This window comes from Loxodonta africana, chromosome 8, assembly GCF_030014295.1.
Source record: "Loxodonta africana isolate mLoxAfr1 chromosome 8, mLoxAfr1.hap2, whole genome shotgun sequence".
Taxonomy (NCBI): domain Eukaryota; kingdom Metazoa; phylum Chordata; class Mammalia; order Proboscidea; family Elephantidae; genus Loxodonta; species Loxodonta africana.
The window spans coordinates 106249713-106267592 of record NC_087349.1 but is presented as its reverse complement, the minus strand read 5'-3'; the positions used below and the strand labels follow the sequence as shown (position 1 = coordinate 106267592).

Genomic DNA, 17880 nt, shown 5'->3' with positions numbered 1-17880 from the left:
CTGTTAAGGTGGCATAGTGGTTAAGAGCAGCTATGGCTGCTAACCAAAAGGTGGGCAGTTTGCCAGTCCCATGGAACAAAACAAGACTAAAGTGGTGTACTGTCCCTGGGGCAGGGCCTGGAAGGTAGGAGGAACAGGACAGCTAGTAATAGGGAACCCAAGGTTGAGAACGGAGAGCATTGACATGTCGTGGGATTGTTAACCAATGTCATACAACAATATGTGCACTGTTTGACGAGAAATTAGTTTGTTCTAGAACCTTCATCTAAAGTTCAATTAAAAAAAAAGTTACAAAAGGTGGGCAGTTGGAATTCAGCAGGCACTCCTTGGAAATCCTATGGGACAGTTTTACTCTGTCCTATAGGATCACTATGAGTCGGAATCAACTCAAGGGCAACGGGTTTGGGTTTTTTGGTTTGGTGCACTTAAGATGGTAAATTTCATGTTATATATATTTTACCACGGTAAGTTTTTCTAAAAGGGGAGGGTGGAATTATACCAACAACTGAATTCAGATCAAAAAGGTCCTGATTCTAGTTGTGACAGTCATTACTAAATAAATCTATCTCCACTCTTGGCAGTGTCACTAACGACACCATCAGGTCACGCTGACACTTTGAAAGGAACCAGCTCTACCTTTAATTAAGCAGTCCGCCCTTCCAGTCTTATGAGAGGAGTATGATGTGGGCCAGTCAGCCAGACTCAGAGGGCACCATGCCGCTGGGCAGACCAAGGAGCCTTGGCAGCGGGAGGGCCTCTCATGGCCACTCAGCTGACCAGAGTCCAGATGTCTTGATTAGAAGACTGGTTCCTTTCCGCAAGGAACTGGTTAAAAGCATCAAGTGCATTAAGTAACCAATGGCTTCCATTCTGCCTAAGCCTTCCACTATAAGTGAAATCCTCTTAGCTGCGATTTGTCATCTGCAAATCAGAGAAGTTGAAGGTGAATTCAGCTTCCACTGGGGTGGCTAAAACCAAATAAATTCAAATCCACTGCCGTTGAGTCGATTCCAACTTACAGCGACCCTACAGGACAGAGCAGGACTGCCTCAGAGGGTTTCCAAGGCTGTAAATCTTTACGGAAACAGATTGCCACATCTTTCTCCAGCAGAGTGGCTGGTGGGTTTGAACCATGGACCTTTTGGTTAGCAGACCTAAGACCCATGTTAACTAGTCCACCCCATGACCAGCTGCAGTAAATGGAGGCACTCACTCACTTGCACTCCACTGCCCCCTCAGCAAGGCTGTGAACTGCACAGTTCAGTGTCTAAAGAATACCCTCATACTGTGCTAACGGACTGTAAGAACCTTCGCTAACAGTGATTTGCTCACAATATCTGTTGTACGCAGTCATTTTTTCAAGCTTCCAATAGGCAGAATATAGGTCTCTTAGCAGCAAAAGTGCTTTGCACTCAACCACTAACCAAAAAGCTGGCAGTTTGAACTCACCCAGTGGTGCTGCAGAAGAAAGGGCTGGCAATCTGCTTCTGTAAAGGTTACAGCCAAGAAAACCCTATGGAGCAGTTCTATTCTGTAACACACGAGGTCACTATGAGTTGGACTCGACTTGACACCACTGGGTTTGGTTTGTTTTTTTGGTAGTCAGGATAAAGACCCCCTCACTACCATCCCAAAGATGACCATACCCTAATCCTCAGAACCTGTGAATAAATTGCCTTACGTGACAAAAAGGACTTTGCAGGTATGATTAAGTTAAAAAAACCCAGTGCCGTCGAGTCGATTCCGACTCATAGCGACCCTGTAGGACAGGGTCTTGAAATAAGGAGATTACCCTGGTTTATTAGAGTAAACCCATTGTAATCCCAAGGGTCCTTATAAGCAACAAAGGGAGGCAATGAGAGAGATTTGAAAATTCAAAACTGCTGCCAGGGATAAATTTATCTAATAAACAAGGTAAGCACGGGCTTACTTGTGCTTACTTACTAATCTGTAGTGAACAATTTCACCTGGGTTTCACTTTGATGCGGCATGGTGAAACCCAGGTGAAAGTGTTCACTACAGAATAGTAAGTAAGCACAAATAAGCCCATGCTTACATTGCTTATTGGATAATCCACCCCCAAATTTGCTGGCTTTGAAGATGGACAAAGGCGCTGTGAGCCAGAGAATGCAGATGGCCTCTAGAAGCTGAAAAGGTAAGGCAAGTAATTCTCTCTAGAGTCTCTAGAAGGAACACAGCCCTGCCGACACCTTCATTTTACCCAGTGAGGCCCATTTTGGATTTCTGACCTCTATAATTGCAAGATGATAAATCTGTGTTGTTTTACAGCACTAAGCTTGTGGTAATTTGTTACCACAGTAATAGGAAACTGACATAAACCTCAGCGCCAGTCTCTTGTACCACCACATCCTCGCCCTCCCTGCTCCTGAAGCCTCCTGTCTACTGGCTCTGCCTCCAACTCACTCTGTGTGGTCTCCAATAACTTGCAACCGTGCCCTCATTTTCTAACCCAGCAACCCCCTCTGGGAGCCCTGGTAGTGCTGTGGTTCAGAGCTACAGCTGCTAACCAGAAGGTCAGTGGTTTGAATCCACCAGCCACTCATTAGAAACCACAAGAGGCAGTTCTACCCTGTCTTATAGGATCCCTATGAGTCAGAATCAACTCAAAGGCAATTTTTTTTAAAAAAAAAAAAAACCCCTCTGTCTTCACTCAGTCCAGCAATGATGTAAACCAGGCATTGTAACAACCCCCAGAATGTTTACTGCTGACATACTGCCAAGCCTACTGCATCAATCCCCAACCCTGAGCAGCCACTGCTCTGTGCCTATGGCGCTAGGAGGACACTCGGCTGTATCCATACGACTATGAGAAAGTCTCACTCTAAACCTCAACCCTGATGCTTCCCTGCAGACCTAACCACGGCTGCTCTCTCAGGCCTTTGCTGCTACTTGAAATTCAGACCCTTCCCAGCTCACCCTCATGGCGTGTTTTAATGAAAAGGTTCCAAGCATTCCACAAGGGTTACATCAACCTCTTCACACTAAACCTCAATTATACCTGCACCTTCCCTCTTGCTCACCTCCTCACTTCCCAGGGAAAGAAGCCCCTACCCCTTTTCCAAGGCTAACATCTATATCCAAGCTGCTGATCCCATTCCCTCCCGCCTCTGCCAAAATCTTCATTCCTGGGCCAGGCTCACAGACAACCAATAGACAATTAACATACCCGAGCTAAAAGCCCTGGGGGTGGCCTGCCAAGTGGGGCACCTACATCACAGATGAGGGGCTTCCTGGACATCACCTGGGGATACTAAAGTTGAGTGGAAGTTGAACTGGCAAAGTCAGCGGAAGGGAGACTAGGCAGAGAAAGCATGCTGCCTTCAGAGACCCAGAGCAAGCACTAGAGTCTGACTGGGCTGAATGTGACTGCCAGTCCTCAAGGTGCATCAGACACAATGTACATCTCTTAGAAAATGTAGATGTAAGGGGCTGCCCCCAGAGATTTGGATATAATTGGTCTGGGCTAGGGCCCAGGTGGTGGTAATCTTTAAAAGCTTCCCAGGCCATTCTACAGTGCGTCCAGGGCTGAGTATGAGAAGGGCGGAGACAGAGAGGAGTTCCCTGAGGTTCCCATGGGCTTTCTAAGGGGTACTCCTCTACAGTGTTAAGGGACTCAATTTCCAGACCTTCAATTCTCGTGGGTCCTCTTTCCTAACACCAACTTGCCTGAGAATGCAGGCCAGGGTCAAGATGTTGGTCCAGTGGCCAGCACCCTTCTCGCCTTAGAAAAGGAAGGCGCACCTCTCACCCATTCCTAACCTTACTAGCATGTGCAGGGCCAGAACTGAAAAATGTCCAGTATCCACCCAAGGCCACTGCAAATATCGGTGTTGACATATACCTTTGTGTTTCAGGTGGTTTCAAATTTTTTGCTTTCAATGAAAATGAAAGATGATCTAATCAGATTACTTTTAGGGTCGGGCACATTTCCCAGGAATTCAAAGAATTGAGTGGCACTGCTATAATGAAATTTCTTATATTTCCATTTGTAACACATGCACTAATTGAAAAAAAAATCCTTACTTATCCCATTTAGAAATTTATTTCCAACATGTTTACAGTATTTCAATCAAGTGTGTAATACTAATGATTGCAATGATAACTCAGTCTACTAGTTATTTTTAATCTCTTAGAGGTTTATCTGAGAAATTTTTTTAAATTAATTTAGATACCTATTTTTGTTATAGAAAAAAGTGACATGTAAAAAAAAACAGACTTTCAAACACGAATATATATTTCATTAGGATAAATTCTGTGGGGCAAGCAGGAACAAAATAGAAGTTCAAAGAGAAAACAGCACTGTTACATTTCCAACAGTTTCAAGAGTTCAATTTCCAAGAAGACCTTGTTTGTATATTTTTAAAGAACTGATAATCGGTATCAAATAGCAAATGGTGTTCAGATTCCACTGAATACATCAAAAGAGTGACATTACAGTTGAATTTTAAACAGTTAATTTTTACAATACACAAGAGATTAAATCCATTCCAATCTATAATAAAATATCAACTTAAAAATATATGAGGGTTAAACTGGCAAATTTTATGCTGTTTTATGTATTATGTATGCTGCATATATTATAATAAATACATGTTATATATATTACACGTGTTATATATTTTACTACAAAAGAATGAAAGAACATTTACATATGTTTCATCTGTTAAAAAAAAAATAAATGTGAGAAGGTCTATAAAAAAGCCAAAAAACCAAACCCATTGCCATCGAGTTGATTCTGACTCATGGTGACCCTACAGGAGAGAGCAGAACTGCCCCAACAGAGTTTCCAAGGAGCACCAGGTGGATTCAAACTGCCGACCTTTTTGGTAGCAGCCGTCGCACTTAACCACTACACCACCAAGGTTTCCCTGAGAGGGTCTATAGTTTTGGAAAATTCACTGAGAGTATGCAAGCAAAATGTATGACAAGCTCTGATCTACAGGAAAGTGTTCAAGGAGAGAGACAAGAAAATAACAGGGAAAGAAAAACAAAGCAGGAGAAGCCTGTTTCCAAAAGGACTCAAAGGTCGGCTGAGGTGTTTGGAATTTATCTTGAGGGCAACATAGAGCAGCTGAGGTTGAGGGGACTTTGTCTAAGCGGGAAGCTACTTGGAGTATTGAAAAGACCCCTGAGGGCTGTAGGGACCTTGCTTCAAGCACCCCCCCCCCCCCCCCGCCCCATCTTCTGGCTGCTTTTTCTATCCAAGGAAAGGAATGAAGAACCAGAAACTAAGACGGGGCAAAGGCCCTGAGATCGGAGGGTGCCTGTTTGAGAAATAGTGAAGAGACTGCTGCGGCTAGAGGAGAAACAAGTAAAAGAGAAATAGACTATTTTTTTTTTTATCAGGGAGGTAATAGGGGGTTGAGTGTGGAACCTAGAGACTTAGTAAGACAAGGAACAGAGGGGGCCCCAAATCTGCAAACAAAATAACAAGAAATGGGCCAGGGCGCAGAAGCAAAGCCATTCCCCAAAACAATGGGGCAGGGTATCTAAAAATAGCCCGCAAACTTCTTTAATGTAGTCTTTCAGAAACAGTTGGGGAAGACCAGGCCCAGGGACATGCGCAGAACATCTACCTGTGACCGCTGTGTGACCTTCCACCAGGGGCAGTGAGGGGCTATAGCCCCAAGCAGGAATTGCATCCAAGGAGCAGGAGACTGTGCAGGTGCGACACCCCATAATAAGTCCTGCTACGAATCCCAGAGGCCTCCAGGACAGGAGCCATCTTAGAAAGCTGCTGGGCCCGCACCTTAGTTAACATATCCCTGCCTGTGCCTATAAATAAATATGAATCTTTTCCCACCCAAGAACTTTTAAAAACTCGGGCCTGTCTTTTGTTCTGTGAGATGAGGGTATGCGTTGCTCTAGGCCCTCCTTGTCTCCACTTGCAAGCCTCTTCAATAAAGCCTTGCTCGTGTGGAAAACTACGTGCCTTGCCTGCTCATTCTTGACCAGTGAGAGGCAAGAACCTTATTCCGGTAACAAAACCACACCAGAACTTTTCCAAATGTAGTGCCATCCACCCTAAAACACACACTCCCACCCTCCCCGCTGCTGGAAAGGCTCTGGTTCTGTCTCCACCATCTTCACAAGGCCCTATTTTTACTCTTTTGACAGCACTACTCAAATCACAAAACACCAAGCCACTGAGGCTTTCACTGAGCACTCAAGGATTTCACTTACCTTTACTCCGAGTTAATTAAAAGTCAGCATGTTACCTACATCATTCAAACAGTACCTGAGGTGGGGAGAAGGATCATTTGGACCATTGGTTGACCCAGGGCAAAAACTCAGAACTAAGTATAACATTAATCACATTCTTCCTGTCCTTTGTTTTGGACACAAATGGCCAAACTGTGCAAATGGTTAACGTGCTCAGCTGACCAAAAGTTTGGAAGTTCAAGTCCACCTAAAGGCACCTCAGAAGACAGGCCTGGTGATCTACTTCTAAAGAATCGGCCACTGAAAACCCTACAGAGCATAGTTCTATTCTGGCAGACACAGGGTCACCAGGAGTCAAAGTTAACTGGTTTGGGTTTTTTTTCTTCTTCTTCTTCTTCTTAATTTAGTCAGAGATGTACTAAAAAGGCAAGCTAGCATGATTTCTAAACAAAAGGGTAACTTGGGCCCCTCCCTCTTTGCAGATGTGTGGTCTCCATCTTGGCAGTGGACCATAGGCACATGAACCTTGGTTGGAAACAACTGACAATATTCAAAATCTGTTCGTTCAATCTGTGCCAGAGAGTTAAATTCCAAGTGCAGGATTTTCCAGAGGGCCTCCCTCCACACTGACACTATAACTAGGACCAATATAACCTGTTGCCGTCAAGTCGATTCCAACTCATAGCGACCCTACAGGACAGAATAGAACTGCCCCACCGGGTTTCCAAGGAATGGCTGGTGGATTCCAACTGCTGACCTTTTGGTTAGCGGCCTGAGCTCTTAATCACTTCGCCACCAGGGCTCCAAGGCCAATATATAGTCCTCAATTTAGGTTTTAAAATACTTAAAGAGTTCCACAGCTATTGTGGGGAGCTGTGGACTAGCAGAAGCACATGACTTCAGTGTCCCCGCAAAATTGCAAACTCAGTGTGAAACTATCGGCTGCACGGGAGGGGAGAACTAATATAATCTTATGTGTATAACGAGACAGTCTCAACAAGGACTGTCATGGTGCCAGTGAGACTACACCTGTAAAAAACAGTGTCCTTACTGTTCAAATAAGTCCCGATGGCAGAGAGACAGGAGGCAAGCCAGAACCATTATGACAAAAAGTACTTACCATACCCCCACCCATTCATCATTAAACCCGTTGCCGTCCAGTCGATTCTGACTCCTAGCAACCGTATAAGACAGAAGAGAGCTGCCCCCATAGTTTCCAAGGAGCACCTGTTGGATTCAAACTGCCAACTTTTTGGTTAGCAGCCGTAGCTCTTAACCACTACACCACCAGGGTTTCCCATTTATCATTAAAAACCAAACCCAGTGCCATCGAGTCAATTCCGACTCATAGCGACCCTATAGGACAGAGTAGAACTGCCCCGTAGAGTTTCCAAGGAGTGCCTGGCGGACTCGAACTGCCGACCCTTTGGTTAGCACTGTAGCACTTAACCACTATGCCACCAGGGTTTCCCATTTATCATTAGCAGCTCCTTGATCAATCTCTGATTGAAAGATCATAAGAGAGTACAACATAAAAACCCCACAAGTACACGGCAAAATGGCTCTGAAAATCTCACAAAGATTCCGTGTCTCATGAAGTCAATATAAGTGACAAAACAGAGCCTGCCAATCAGGCATTAGTAAATGATGAACGAATGGGTGCCCAAGGAGGATGATTTAAATAAAAATTCAAATAAGGGGGAAAGTGGATTGATGACTACAGCAAATATTTCTGGAAAAAAATAACCTCATTATGATCATGCCACTGAAGTCCACATCAAGTGAAGAATATCCTATTGTGCATCACAGAATTTTGTCAGAAAAATTACACTCTCCCCCAAAACTTGACTCACCATTCTAAAAATGAGTGCTTAGGATAAAATGCACTTATTTTTATAATCTGGGCTTTGTTTTTCAAAATAAGGTCTCAATCAAACTTTTTTTCCACGCATAACTAGGAAATTTTGATCCCTATCTTAAATGGATTCATTCTGGCCTTTTTTAGGGCCAATCATTTGGAGATAATGAGGACTTCCTGTAAAATGTCCAGTTCAGCAGAGTTTTCAAAGGGCAGCTATGAGGTGGTGAAATGATTCAAAACCACATCTTGAGGGAAATGACTGAAAGAAACAAAGCCTGGGGAAGAACACACTTTAAGGGGATAATAATAGCCACGTTTAAACATGTGAGGGGCTGTCAAAGTGATTTATTTCTTTTGAAGAGTCCAAGAGGGTAAAACTAGGAATAGGGAGAAATGGTGGGGATATTTCCCCTCAAGAATTTAGCAACCAAGGCTGTCCACACAGTTGGTGCTTTGTCTTGAGACAGCATCAGTTTCCAGCACTTCAGGTATTCAAACACAGATGAGATCAGAAGTACCTAGTGCAGGCACCCCTCCTCTTTCCATACATAGCTAATCGATTATGATCTATGATCCCCTCTCCTGCTATAGACCTATTCAGCTCCATCCTCCAGGGCCATCACCCATTGATTTCTTCATTCAAATACCTGAGTCCTTACTATTCTAGGAAGGGTAGTGCTGGTTCAGTGGTAGAATTTTTGACTTCCACGTGGGAGACCCAGGTTTGATTCCTGCCCAAGGCATCTCATGCACAGCCACTGCTCGTTTATCAGGGGAAGGTTGCACATTGCTATGATACTGAACAGGTTTCAATGGAGCATCCAGACTAAGGCAGAGTAGGAAGAAGAGTCTGGCAATCTACTTCTGAAAATCAGGCAATGAAAACCCTATGGGCCACAACTGTCCAATCCCATTGAGCATGGGGTCACCCTGAGTGGCAGGAGGGAGGGTACTAGATGGCAGCTAACAACACAATTGTTCTCAAAGCTTGGGATATTTTAGTTCACAAAATGGAGCAAAATCTCTGCCCCCTATAGTGCTTATGTGGTGGGATGTAAGTTCAGTATTTTGAAGGTACCCAACCCTTTTATGGGTCATAGGACATACATCACCCACCTATATTTTCTGTCTCTGAGGGTTCTTGGGAAGCTGCTTTCCCACTTTTAGTGTGTGCTGCCACCCGGTGGGGACCTGTTTAACTGTGTGAATCTGAAGAAACAGGCCTCATCCCACCTATCCTACCACCAGAGTCCACTCGGGACATATGTCTCCCACATAATGTATCAAAATTCACATTACCTCAAAACAATTTTTTCATTGATTTCAGCATGTCTTCCATTATTGAAAACACAGGGTTTCAACAAAAAATTCAAAGCAGAAAATAACTGAGTCATGAAAAAGGGTAATACGTATGGAGAGGGTAGGTGGGGAGAAGACTGGTCAGAGTAAGATGGGCTGGGAGGAGAAACGACTAGCAATTTTAAATATGGTGATCGAGATGGACCTGGTTGAGAGGGTGACATTTGAAAGGCTTCATTGAGAGGAGATGAAAAAACTGAGTACTCTCAAAATCATCTGCCATCCCAGACTGGGTAATGAGGTGGCCACGACCTTAACCCTGTCCATGCCTTGTGATGCTAGAGTTACTTCTCCCCAGTTAGCCCCTGCACCTGTGCACAAGCCAAAATAAAACAAAGGCCAATTACAGCCAGGTCTGGATCAGGTTTTCCCTATCTCGAAGTGGAGTCCTGGCCACCCTGTCCACTTAACCACTGCCACTTCTGGGCCACCAGCACCCAGCCTCCCACGGTGCTTCCAGAGATAACAAACTCCCTACAGGCTTCTTTCTCATTCAAATTGCATGTTGCTCAGATTCTAAAAACTCTAAAGAGTGGGAGGGTTGAAAGGTTTATTTCAGAAAATTGGCAGCCAGGGGCTGCCACATTTGTTGGAATTCCAGGGCACTAGAAATATTTGGCGCGAGGCAAAAAAATGCCCTTAAACATAACTTGGTTCTAATTTCGAGACTCCCAGGCCTCAAAATACGTGGGGCTTTAGAAAAATAGTCAGTAATCCCTTCATTTCCCCAGTTTCACAAGTTAATGTTCACTTCCCACCCCTCACTCTAAGAGATGCCCCCTCCTGGTTCTAGCCCACTGACGGCTATTCTTTTGCCCTTTGAAGCACACAGGAGCCTAGGAGAGGGCCAGAAGGAATCCCAGAGATACTAAGGCCAGGCCCTTCACAATAAAACATTCAAGTTTACAGAGCTCAACCCCTCAGCAAATGGAACCAGCAGAACCCACAGCACTAAATAGAACCTATCACACATTGCTGGGCTCACTTCAGTAAGGGCCAAACCGCTGCTGTTGAGTTGATTTGACTCATAGCGACCCTATAGGACAGAGGAGAACTGCCCCACAGGTTTTCCAAGGCTGTAAATTTTACAGAAGCAGACTACCACATCTTTCTCTGGCTGAGCGGCTGGTGGGACCAAACCACCGACCTTTCGGTTAACCGCCAAATGCTTAACCACAGCACCACCAAGGCTCAATTCAACAAGGGCAGAGCCTGTCAAACAATCTAACCCCTAGAAAGAGACGCCAGTGGCAATATCTAGAAAACACCGCACTTTGAAAGCCCCTGGGAGGTGCGTTAGCTCGGGGCCTAATTACTCCCCAAGCCCGACTACAGTGCAGTCAGGCTTAAGCTCTTTTTCTCTGGGTTTCCAGGGTGCTGCTGTAGCCCAGTGAGGGCCACGGGGAGTTATTTCTACCAGGCTATTAGGAGGTGGCTCAGTGCCTTTACTCTCACTGCCTGACTGTCACAGGCTCTCACACACGCCAGCTGCCACCACAGAAACGTAGGACCTTAGTGTTTATGACCCAGAAAGGCTTTGGGGTGCCCCTATTCCTGGGAACCAGAGCCTGGGGCCACTCTTCAAAATCTGCCATATAACCAGCTAATACAAAGAGTGACAGGAGGCGGGGAGATGAAACAGGGGCCTCACTAGCTTCTCATGAAATTCACAGGGAGCTCCAAGTTAATAGAAAGGAAAGGTCGCCTCAGAAATGAGCTCCCAAGAAGCCTCCTGGGGGGAGTGATGGTGCTATCAGGGCCTGTTCCTACTTAAAGCCCAGGCCTGGGGTTTAGGATGAGCACCAGCAAGGGGTTCCCAGGACACTCCTGTTGATGCTGGAGATCCGGGCACATGTAGGAATAGCACCTGATTTCGTTCTCAAAAGTGATGTCCTTTGGATGATGAGTTATACATGTTCCCCCTATGGAAGGGTGACTGAGTTCCTCCGGAGTACTGTATAGTGTCTACCCGTTTCATGGGATGCAAAGCTCTCCAAGCCCCTGCCTCAGGATGTCCTCTGCACAAACCCTCAATATACCTCCATGTTTTTTTTATGGGAGGGAGAGGTCGCTCAGCACACTGCTGAGGGGTACAGGCTGCAGCCACACTGCCTGGGTTTAAATCTCAAACCTCTCACAGTTAGTATAACTCTGGACAAATTATTTAACATCTCCTGTTTGAAAGAAAAATGGAATTAAAAAGGCTGCTGTGAGGATTAATAAGTTAGTATTTGTAAAGCGCTAAGAACAGTGCCTGGTACAGGGTAAAACAAAACCAAACCTGTTGCCGTCAAGTCGATTCTGACTCATAGTGACCCTATAGGACAGAGTAGAACCACCCCATACAGTTTCCAAGGAGTGGCTGATGGATTTGAACTGCCACCCTTTTTGGTTAGCAGCTGGGCTCTTAACCACTGTGCCACCAGGGGCTCCACAGATTGAGCACCTTGTAAAACTAAAACCAAACCAGTTACTGTAGAGTAGATTCTGACTCATGGTGACCCCGTGTGTGCAGTGTAGAACTGCCCACTATAGGGTTTTCACAGCTGGGCCCTTTCAAAAGCAGATCGCAGGCTTTTCTTTCGAGGTACTTCTGGGTAGCCTTTTAGTAGTCATGCCTTTAATCATTTGTACCACCCAGGGACTCCACGTATCCTATAAACGTTTGCTGAATAAAAAATAAAGAAGCAGTCTTCATGTCTAACATGTAGTAAATTTAAAGTAAATTTCTATACAGGGATGGCGAGGGAGGGGAGGACAATCTTTCTCCAAACGCAGTTTTTAGATTCCTTCCCCACTCAAGGACCTCTCACTAGCATAAGAACTCACTGAGCGATCCTGGCTGGGGCGGGCAGGTGGTGGGACAGGGGGCCTGAGAGACCTTAATGGGATAACCATAACCACATGCCTCCCTTTATTCCAGGTGGTTTATGATCAACTACACCACAAATTCATACACTGAAACCCGCTCAAGTAGAACAAAGAAACAAAGACAAATGTCCCAGGTTGCAGCCGGCAGTCAAAAGCCATCAAATATCCCCCTGGATTGTTTTTACACACTCAACTTAAGGAGTTTGCCTTTGCCTCCTCACAACTGTGATTGTACATTTATGGAAATGACTCAGGACTTCAAAAGCGTCAAAGGCATTCTGACAAAACAGATTCTGAGCACCCAATTTCAGATGAAAATATCTCAGATATAAATCTCACATATAAAACTCCACACGATGAATTATAAAGAAATCTCCTTAATTCCTCAAAGAGACATCTCTCTGTCACAGACCAAACAGTGCTTAGGGTGATCGTGTAAAGGGGGCGGCACCAGTCTTGCAGTTAAAAACAAAAACAACCAATCATCCAGATGCATGGCTTGGTGAAACATCATCTAAGTCATTTCAGTTTTACTTTTATATCCCAGTTCTGATTTTACGATCGTTCATCAGCCTTTCAGACATGATCTGAACTCTCTATTAAGAGGATAAGATGATAAGGTCCCTGGGTGGCTCAAATAGTTAAGCACTCAATTACTAGCTGATAGGCTGGTGGTTCAAATCCACCCACAAGCACCTCAGAAGACAGGCCTGACCATCTGTTTCTGGAGCAGTTCTACTCTGCACGCATGGGGTCGCCCTGAGTTGGAACTGACTCGGTGGCCACTAATAACAAAAATTAAGATGATCATTTCCTATCCACCAAAACAACTATTTTGGAAAGTATTGAATTCCTGAGGCAGTACTCGTTCCACACAGGGCACAGGATCAAGGCAGACAAAAGACCTGGGAAAAGTTAAATTGGTGGCACAAATGCACAGAACGCTAGAAAACTTCATCAAGCAATGATTTAAAAAAAACAAAGGACTGCATGTGTAGTACAGATGTATTAAGGTACACACACACGTTTATTTTATGTAAATAGTGGTCTCTGATTCATTTCTCCATTGTTCTCCCTGGTGAGTCATCGAGGGGATGTAATTCCTAAGGTTTTCAAATTCTGAACAAATGGAAAGAATGCAAGCAGGGAGGCACTCCACAAAAACATTAAATACCAGGCCAGGGGGATATTTTGAACAAAAACACGAAGTCTTTGCTATGGCGGAGCCTGGACAAGGAGAAACTTTTCCATCAACCTTCCTTCCGGAAGAGCTAAGACTTTTTTCCCCCCAGCATTCTGTAACAATTATTTTTAGTAAGTGGAGAAAACAAGTGGTCATTTCCAGCAGTAACCCCCAGCTGAAGAATTTTACAACCCTGTAAAATAGAAAGTGCTGAAACAGACGGAACTTACTCACTATCCATTTACTTTGACTTCGCTAATTAAATACAAATTTCCTTCAAAATAATGAACCTGAACAAGCCCTGAATTCAGGCCCTACACCCCAAAACCCCACTTGCTCCAGTTTTGAAGAACTCGCTTTAGTAAGAAGTGGTTCCGTATGAAACGATGCAACATCCCAGCCAGAAGCAGCTCCTGTCCCCACGAGGGCTGTTTTACCCGGGCGCTTTCACCCTCAGGCGGCTCAACAAGTTTCCCTTCTGGGCTTCAGTTTCTCACACCCAGCACCCGAGCTCTACGTGGAATTTTCCTCTCGCGCCTGAAGACTTCCCGCTTCATTTTCGCAGCAGGAACGTTTCCTCCTTTTGCTCATCCCTGGTAATTCCCTGGCATTCCCCTGACATTTCCCCACAACTTCACCTCCGCCCATTGCCCCCTCCCCACCCCCACCCCAGCTAACCCACTCCAACCCCAAGCCATCCGGCGCTCCAGAGCCCCCCTACCTGCGCTGCTCCCGAGGGACCCCACTCACCCCACCCGACCCTGAGACCGCCGCGGGGGGTGGGAAGGGGCAGCGCACAAAGGTCATTGCCGAGTCCTCCAGATGGGAAAAAAAGCAAAAGAAATAAGCTCTCCGGAAAGGAGAGGGAAGGATGGAAGATGAAGAACAGAGAGAAACGGGGAGGTCCGGGGGCGCCTCTCTGTCACCAGAGTCCCTAACACCTTCCCAATCACCGGGACTCAGCCAGCCCGTGAGACTGTGGCTCTCAATGCCCGACCTTTCGGGGTCTCCCAGATGGTGCTCCGGGGGCGCGTCCGAACTGCGACTCCCCCTCAGCTCTCGGCATTGTTCGCGCTCCAGGAGCACATCTGGGAGGCTCCCCAGGCGGCGCGGCCCCCGGCCCTACCTCCGCCAGCAGCGCGAGCAGCAGCGCCGCGAGCGTCCAGGGCAGGCGGCTCATTGCTCCTCTGCGTCTTCTCCGGGCGCGCCCGGCTCTCGGGGTCGCAGGCGCGGGTCAGCGGCGCGTCCCCCGCATGGCGGGCGCGGGCAGGAGCGGCGAGCCGCAGCCGGAGCCGGCAATCGCTGGGGGCGCGAGACGGCGGGCCGGGAGCTGGATGCGCCGCGCAGCCTGGCCGCGCTCCGCCCCGCGCTCCGCCCTGGGCAGCCCCGCCCGCCCGCCAGCCAGCCAGCCGGCGCGCGCTCCCCGGCACGCCCGCCTGGACGCGCGCCCGCCAGCTCCGGGAGCAGGAGGCCCGGCTGCGCGCTGCCCCGGAGGCGCGGCCTGCGCCCCAAGCCCGCCAGCACCGATCTGGGGGTCAGGGTCGGGGAGAAGGGTTGCAGGACCGGCGAGGTGGAGAGGCATCCCCTCCGCCGTGGGAGACAATCCTGTCACCCAGGATGGACCCAGGAAGGCTTTTAGAAAGAAGTAAAGACCCCTCTGGGTGAGGCTTGTTTGCAAGGAGATGGCTGTAAATGAACCCATTTCTGAGTCTTGCCTCCTGAAGCGTCCATGTTCCTCATTCTCCCTCCAGTTCCTGTGAAGTGCGATAGCCTTGAACCCTACCCACGTGTGGCTGACTGGGGAAGGACAGCCAAAGGGTAAGGCCGACTGCGAACAGAAAGCTCCCTGCACCTCACCAGTCTCCTAACCTAGTGAACAGTTTGGGCCTGTGGTACCTTTTATGCCAACGTCCTGCTGCCGTGGCCCTTCGTGGACCCCACCGCAATTCTCGCCACCTTGAAGCCTACCCTCCAGCGGCAGAGAGCTGCTTGAGATTTTGCGGTGTCCTTCCCCTCTGGGCTTGAACTGCCTTTTCCATTCACTTTCTCAGGGTCCCTCTTTTTCACATAATGGCTCAGATCCCACATCATTCATGCCGTTGTTCAACAAGCATGTTTTGAACTTGTAAGGTGTACCAGACCAGGGCCCTGGCTGGAGGGCAAGGACACAGCGGTGGACCAGAACACTATGCCTGGAGTCTACAGGGAGAGATAGTCACACAACTCTGATACGAAGTGCTGAGTGCTGAGATGAGGGTATGCTAGGGCAAAAGAAGAGCATAAAGGGCAGGACCCTACCCATGACTGGGGTGGAGGGAGGGGGTCATGGACAGGGATATCAACTGAGCCCTAACAAGGGCTTCTAACTGGTTCTTCTTGGTTCAATCTTGGTGGAAGAAGCAACACCAGAACAGACCCAAATTTTTAAAATTTGGGTGAACTGGAGCCATAACACTTGTGGGGAAAAATTACAGGTCAAAACCCTGTTACAAACTTAATTCTCCTCTTAGAAAACAAAGGCAGCCTACACGTTGCATGGCAACCAAATCTCTTGCCTTGTGGATTTTGCCCAGACTCTGAAACAAGGGTGCCTGGCTCAAAGATGCCAGCTACTTTAAATGTGTGTTGCTCTCCTCAGTTCTGGTTGCTGTCTTCAGTCCTGGCAATAAACCAGTCTCACACGTTAGGCTCCTGAAAGGGCCCGCTACACCTCTCCTAAGTCTCCCATTTCAGGGCTTTGATGCATAATTTTTCCCTATTCTGGTTATGGTTCTGGATCACCCAAATTTTGAAAATTAGGGTCTGTCCCAGTTTTGTTTCAATGGCTATGAATGGACTGATTCAATCCAGTTCAAACCCCTGCCCTAAACTTCAACCCATGCACCACTAGTTATACCTGTTAAGAAACATATCCAAAACTTCCCAGTAAGGCAGAGAAGATACCTGTGGCCTTCACTGTCATGCTAGGGCTCTGTCTAACAAGCCTACCAAGGGTCATTGAGCTATAGTAATGTCGCCTTAATTTAAACATTTTTACAACTTTTTAAGGACAAAAGTTAACTTGTAGAAAACTAAACCACAATCGTTTTTTGGATGATAGAATGCAAATTTTCCCCCCAAACAATGCGAATGATCTTATCCTGTAAACATGCAAATGATCTATGCTACAGTTAGAACCTTAACCAGTTTTCTACCTAAGTTATCAATCTCATTCCAATAGTTATTTCTTCTGTTACTGGCTAGAGGAGGGTATCATGTTTGGTGAAGTAGAGGCCAAAGAAGGCGTGGGAGACCCTGAGTGAGATGGATTGGCATAATAGCTACAATGAACACGCTGACGATTGTGAGGCTGACTTAGGACCGGGCAACGATTCGTTCTGTTGTACGTGAGGTTGCCATGAGTCAGTGCTGACTCCCCGGCAGCTAAGGACATATACATCCTTTGCCTGTATTCTCCTGTTAGGCAGCTTTGTCATCCTACTTGTTCCCTCATTAATGGGTCAAAATAAAACTTTGGCATGTGTTCACAATGTATCTGTGTGCGGATTATGTTTTTATAACATTTTGAAAATTATTCTAACGCCATGGCATAATCTCCCTCCTGCCCCTCTGTATCTCCACCAGAAGAGATTGGTTTGCTGAGTTTAACTTTCTGTAATTGGTGTAGAAGTTTTTCAAAATACAAAATTATGGCATCAGCCATGCTTTTTCAAATAACATGTGCCCCCTTGTGCCTTTCCTGTCTCCGTGTCTGATAGTGCCTCTGTGTGCCCTCTGCCTTGGGAGGGTGGGGGGCGGCTGCTGCTTGGCATGGTACAGAACAGGGTGAGGGACTGGTCAGCCAGGCTGTATCCTTGAGCACAAACACATAAGGGCATGCGAATATCATTGAAGGAGTAACAAGAGAAGAAAATTGTACTTGCTGGAATAACCCTCAGGGAGTGTATTACTTGGGTTTGGAAGAAATTCTCTGACATGCTGTTTGGGGCAGGACCGGACAAACCCCAGGCCTGTTCAGCTGCCCCTGACGGGGGAAGGCCCTGAACCTGTGGCTTTTGTGTCACCAAAGGAAGCAGATAAGAAGAGGCTGGGCTTGACTGACCCACAGCTGCCTCCTCTTCCTTCTCCCTTCTCTCCCTTGCAGAACCCAGCCTCTTCCCCGTATGGAATCTGCATGAAGGGTGAACATGTATTTCATTTGTTCAGCAAATATTTGTCTACACCCACCTTGGGCACTGTTCTGGGCATATAACAGTGAACAAAATAGACAAATAGGGATGACAGATAACTAGAATAAATAGGTATATGTCAGATTGTGGTAAAGTTCCTGGAAGACAAATAAATCAAGTAAAGCAAATGGGAGGTGGGGCAGAGTGCTGTTCAGAATAGGAGAGTCAGGCCAGGCCCCTAAGGTAAATTGCCA

The 17880-nt window shown here is 46.6% G+C and overlaps 1 protein-coding gene across 1 annotated transcript in view; it reads right to left on the bottom strand.

Moving 5' to 3' along the window:
- VOPP1 (VOPP1 WW domain binding protein) overlaps nt 1-14716 on the bottom strand; it is a 130177-nt gene extending 115461 nt beyond the window's left edge. The window contains exon 1 of the mRNA XM_064290205.1: nt 14584-14716. Coding sequence (XP_064146275.1) covers nt 14584-14637 — 54 coding nt within the window. The 5' untranslated portion in view covers nt 14638-14716. The remainder of the gene's footprint in view (nt 1-14583) is intronic.
- Nucleotides 14717-17880: the final 3164 nt, after the last annotated feature.